Source organism: Glossina fuscipes, unplaced genomic scaffold (genome assembly GCF_014805625.2).
Source record: "Glossina fuscipes isolate IAEA_lab_2018 unplaced genomic scaffold, Yale_Gfus_2 103145, whole genome shotgun sequence".
Taxonomy (NCBI): Eukaryota; Metazoa; Arthropoda; class Insecta; order Diptera; family Glossinidae; genus Glossina; species Glossina fuscipes.
The window spans coordinates 1-5,500 of record NW_024005496.1 but is presented as its reverse complement, the minus strand read 5'-3'; the positions used below and the strand labels follow the sequence as shown (position 1 = coordinate 5,500).

Here is a 5,500-nt window from a genome sequence, read left to right as displayed (position 1 = left end):
TCAAAGCAATAAAATTTGCTATTGCCTTTTTGGAAATTATTGATTCTGGTAATACACTGGATCAAGCCAAGCATAGCAACAGCTTATTCTGTTTATTTATTTATTTTGTTTTCAGTTGTTACATTATACTAATACTGCACATCTACATACACATGTAAACCTACCGAACCAGCCAGGATCTAACAATGTAACTGAGTTATTATTAATTTACTTTAATTACCGTTACTAGACCACAACTGTGTTATTAGTTCTTAGAAATCTTTATAATTATTAACTTTAAGTTTTTGAATAATTTGAAACTCTGTTGCTGTACCTTCTCATGTCGTTACGTCGAAGTGAAGAAGATTTATCAGTTTGCCAGACAGAATCGGTACTCATTTGTTCTATTTGTCTGAACGAGCTAGACCCCAAGAGGAACTTTCTTAGAACGATTTGTGATCACACCTTTCGTAGAACTTGTCTGAAAGCATCCCTGAATAACTCTCAGCATTGCCCTGATTGCCAAACCAACTTGCCCATAGAAGATATTTTCGGTCAAATATTAAGTAGACAACAAACTAGGCTGCTAGAGAGTAATAAAACAGTTATGGCTAATACACCAGAACACACCGATCCTTCGCAGTCCTTGTCTCCCGAACTTTCACGACAAATTAGTGAAATGGTGCTGTCGACAGTTCTGATTTTGATTTTCGAGAATTAATCAGAGACAGGAAGAAAAATCCAAATGAGAAGTTTGATAGTTTTCTTGAAACAATTCTAGAATTGTCAGATAAATTGAAGCACCCGCTAACTGAAGAGGTACTTGTGGAGATAGTCAGAAGGAATTTGCTGCCAGGAACTCAACTTGGATTGGTCAACTTACATATAAGCACAATTAGTCAACTACACGAAATTTGTCGTAAGCGGGGACTCATACTGTCTGATATTAAGTCTAGAGGTAATGAAGTGAAGGTATCCAATCAACACCGGAAAATTGCTCAAGTCACCGTGGAGGAGTTATCAGTTACGACAACTCTCAAGCTGTTGCAGAATTAACGCTGAACTGTTGGAATTGTAAAGAAAATGGCCACCGCTATCAAGATTGTTTGGTGGAAAGGAAAGTTTTCTGTTATGGTTGCGGTTTACCTAATACTTATAAACCAAAGTGTTTAAAATGTAATGTTTCAAAAAACGTAGCAGCGAAGGCACCGAAAGGTGCCCCAAAACAATTGAAAAGCAAAAACAAAAATCATTAACTCTTAAGCCACCTTCTTCATACCGTTTATTGAAAAATATTAACGCCATAGACGGCAAAACTGTTAATTTTCAAAAAAATGAATTTATCGCTAAATCTAAAAGGAGATCATCAGAAAGAATGAAGAAGTATTGGAGGAGTTTGAAACAACTAAAATTTAAATTATTATCGTCAATAATTAGCAATCCTACCGATATTCGTCCTTACGCTCGTGTTACCGTTTTTGATGAACAAGTGGATGGTTTGTTAGATACTGGTGCGTCTATTAGCTGTGTCGGAAATGCCCTAGCTGAGCGAATTCTCCAAATGAACATTCCATTTAAAAAGATGTCATCAACTGTAAGAACTGCTGATGGTAAACAACAAAAGATAGTTGGTTCTTTAAAAACTCTCATCAAATTTAAAGGTATTGAGAACTCCATTGAGTTGTTCATTATTCCTTCCTTGTCACAATCATTATATTTGGGAATTGACTTTTGGAAATCCTTAAATATTCTGCCTGATTTTAGTCTCTTTTCAATTAGCGACACAGAATTCAAAGAAAAGAATCAAGAAGCCAAATTTTGCAAACTGGATGCTGCGCAGAAAAGCTCCTTACAGGATGTAATCAAGTTATTTCCGTCATTTGCAAAAGAAGGACTAGGAAAGACTAAACTTATTGCCCATTCAATCGATGTTGGTAATTGCCGGCCAATCAAGCAACGTCATTATCCTGTCTCACCTGTGATCGAAAAGATGATATATGAAGAGTTAGATCGAATGTTGAATCTAGGAGTTATTGAAGAATCACTTAGTCCATGGAGCTCGCCCGTAGTTCTAGTTCGTAAACCTGGCAAAAATCGACTTTGTCTCGATAGTCGAAAAGTTAATATGGTGACTGTTAAAGATGCTTATCCTCTCCCTTTCATTGACGGTATCTTAAGCAGACTACCAAAAGCTAAGTTTATTACGGGATTAGATCTAAAAGATGCTTTTTGGCAGATTTCCCTAGATGCGGAATCTAAGGAAAAGACCGCCTTCACAGTGCCAGGTCGTCCGCTGTATCAATTTACGATTATGGCTTTTGGTTTATGCAACGCACCTCAAACGATGTCTAGTCTCATGGATAAAGTTATCCCGAATGAGTTGAAAACAGAAGTTTTCGTTTATCTCGATGATTTGCTGATAGTTTCGAACGAATTTGTTCATCATCTGGAGGTATTGAAATTAATTGCAAAAAGATTTAGGGAGACTGGATTAACAATAAATGTGGAAAAGAGCAAGTTTTTTATGGAAGAAATCAAATATCTAGGCTATATAATTGGAAAATGAGTGATAAGAACCGATCCTGAGAAAATTTCTTCAATACGAGACTTTCCAATTCCGAAATCCACAAAAGAGGTAAGACGATTTTTGGGAATGACTGGCTAGTATCGTAAGTTCATTGGAGATTACGCTACGATTTCGACACCGTTGACTGATCTTACAGGGACAAAACGAAAGTTCCTTTGGACATCAGAAGCACAGAAAGCATTCGATGTGCTGAAAACTAAGTTAAGTACTGCTCCTGTTCTTCACAGTCCTGATTTTTCTATGAATGAAGAAGGCGATGAGTTACCAATAGCCTTTATGTCAAAAAAGTTAAATAAGGCTCAACGTAATTACACAGTCACTGAGCAAGAATGCTTAGCTGCGGTACTAAGCGTAAAAAAATTTAGGCCGTACATTGAAGGTTATGAATTTACAATAATTACTGACCATGCTTCCTTGAAATAGTTGATGTCCCAATCTGAACTTCCTTCACGCTTAGTCAGATTGGTCACTTAAATTACAAGCCTTTAATTTCAAAATTATTCATCGCAAAGGTAAGCTTAACGTTGTACCTGATGCATAATCGAGAATAAACAATTATGACATTGCGGAATTAGATCATGAAATATTTGTTGACTTGGAATCTCCTTATTTTGAATCAAACGAATATTTAAATTTGATCAAGGAATTTCAAGAAAACCTCTCGAGTTTCCCAGATATCAAAATAACGGAAGGCCGAATTTATAGGCGTAGCAACAGTATACACAACGACGCCTTGCATGACGAATTTTCCTGGAAGCTCTGGTTACCAAGAGAAATGACGAATGAAGCATTATGGCGTGCTCATGCAGATTGTTTGGCTGCGCACGCTGGAATGAATAAAACCTTGGAAAATTTGAGAAAATACTATTATTGGTCTGGTATGGTCATCAGTGTTCGTGACTTTATTAACTCTTGTGAAGCCTGTAAAGTTAACAAGCATCCTAACCAAATTCTCCGACCACCCATGGGTAAAATGGCAGACACAGACCGGTTTCTAGAAAGACTTTATGTCGATTTTGTTGGTCCTTATCCACGCTCTCGTAGGGGAAATATCGGAATACTGGTAGTATTGGATCAATTTTCCAAATTTCCTTTTATCAAACCTGTCAAGCGACTCAATACTGAGGTGGCATGTAAGTTTTTAGAAGAAAACGTAATCCATACCTTTGGAGTGCCGGAGACTGTTGTAACGGATAACGGAGCTCAATTCGTTGCAAAGAGATTCAGTTCATTCACCTCAAGCCAATGCATCGGAACGAGTCAACAAACCTTTAATAACAGCAATGAGGTCTTATGTGACTGCAGATCAGAAGAATTGGGATGAAGAACTGAGTGGTATAGCTTGTGCTTTGAGGTCGAGCATTCATTCTGCGACCGGTAAAGAACCGTATTATGTTGTATTTGGTCAACACATGGTTACCAACGGTAAAGCTTACTCCCTATCGCGGAAGCTTAAACTTCTGGATGATCATTCATTACGATTATCTCGTGAGGATTCAGTTCAGTTAACAAGTCGATTAACTAAACATCGAAGAGCAAAGCAATTTAACAGAAACGAAAAGAGCTACAACTTAAGATCCACGGTGGTGAATTTTGTTGAAGGCCAAGAAGTTAATCGAAGAAATTTTAAACAATCCAGCTTTGTTAAATGTTATAACGCTAAACTTGAACCGGTTTTTGTCAAAGCTCGGATACGAAAAAAAATTGGAAATTCCTGCTATGAGTTGGAAGATCTGCAGGGTAATGTTGTGGGAATTTATCATGCTAAAGATATTAAGCAGTGACGGTCGTCATCATTTTTCATTGTGAATCAGATTTGGACGATTGATTTCATCATTCCTCCAAGTCTGATCTTGTCTGGGGGGAAAATGTAGGAAAACAAGTAGGCGTTGGTTTTATTTTGGGAGAAAAGTTAATGACGTAAATTGCCGAAAACATTACAGAAATATTGGACTACGTTGCACGTGTGTAGATACGAGTGGCAGTAGTTTCAAAATTAGATTTATCAAGTTGTTAATTGTTTCCAAGATCTCGAATGTACATTCGGTGAGTTGTTATTTTTTTTTTTGTTAACATACAGTATAATTCTTATTTTTAATATAATCATAATTGAATATGAATCAGAATACACATTTGACACTTTTAGATTAACAACACTTTAATAAAATGTTGTTGTAATCTAATTATATTGTTTTGATTCTCGCTGGCGAAGTAGGTGATCATCTAACACACTCACATTCACTACGCATCCACTCACATCTAAAAATTTATAAAGATTCTATAGGGCAAAATCACTTTCAGGAACCCCCCAATTTTCGGCGAGCTAGTCAAATATCGTTAATAGCCCTTTGAGTTGCTTAGCATGCTACATAGAATTTTTATTGGCGCCCAACGTGGGGCCCGTTAATTTGAGATATTATTATTGTTTATTTTACGATGGAATCCTTGAATACTGCGGTGTCCCAAATTACACTTACATTTTTCCACTTTACATATAACAAAATTACCCCGTAACCCCCATTGTTTAGTATCGCAGTTGTTTTTCATTTGTTGTGTTCAGGTTGTTGCATCATCGGAATATTAGCTTTAGATTTCGTCTTGGCTAAATCATGATGCGACGGATTGGACATGCGATATTGGCTCATTCGAAATCAGGATATATTAGATTCTGGAGTACAATCGGACTAAACCTCGTTATTTCGGATGGACCACTTAAACATTTCGTTTTCTTGACAATTATTGGTAATTAGCTATAACAATGGAATGTCTTATTCTAGCTTCGGATTGGAATGAACCTTGTTATGGCGTTACACTTCATGGATTGGAATATCTGTACTTGGTTTATGACTAAGCAGAACCTATTCATGGATTGTTGTCTGGAAGACAGTCAAAGCAATAAAATTTGCTATTGCCTTTTTGGAAATTATTGATTCT

The 5,500-nt window shown here is 36.7% G+C and overlaps 1 protein-coding gene across 1 annotated transcript; it reads left to right on the top strand.

Moving 5' to 3' along the window:
• The first annotated feature begins 1,354 nt into the window (after positions 1–1,354).
• Positions 1,355–4,350, top strand: LOC119644256 (uncharacterized protein K02A2.6-like). The gene is made up of 5 exons (XM_038043791.1): positions 1,355–2,492; positions 2,703–2,908; positions 3,024–3,078; positions 3,142–3,699; positions 3,872–4,350. The coding sequence occupies exons 1-5, from the start codon at positions 1,355–1,357 to the stop codon at positions 4,348–4,350; spliced, it is 2,436 nt and encodes an 811-aa protein (XP_037899719.1).
• The last annotated feature ends 1,150 nt before the right edge of the window (positions 4,351–5,500 follow it).

Excerpts from the sequence above, each read along its gene's own strand:
- LOC119644256 (XM_038043791.1), top strand. The coding sequence starts at position 1,355 with ATGAAGAAGTATTGGAGGAGTTTGAAACAACTAAAATTTAAATTATTA. Across the intron at positions 2,493-2,702 it reads AACAATAAATGTGGAAAAGA|GGACAAAACGAAAGTTCCTT; the intron begins GCAAGTTTTTTA and ends CTGATCTTACAG. Across the intron at positions 3,700-3,871 it reads ACTCAATACTGAGGTGGCAT|ATCAGAAGAATTGGGATGAA; the intron begins GTAAGTTTTTAG and ends ATGTGACTGCAG.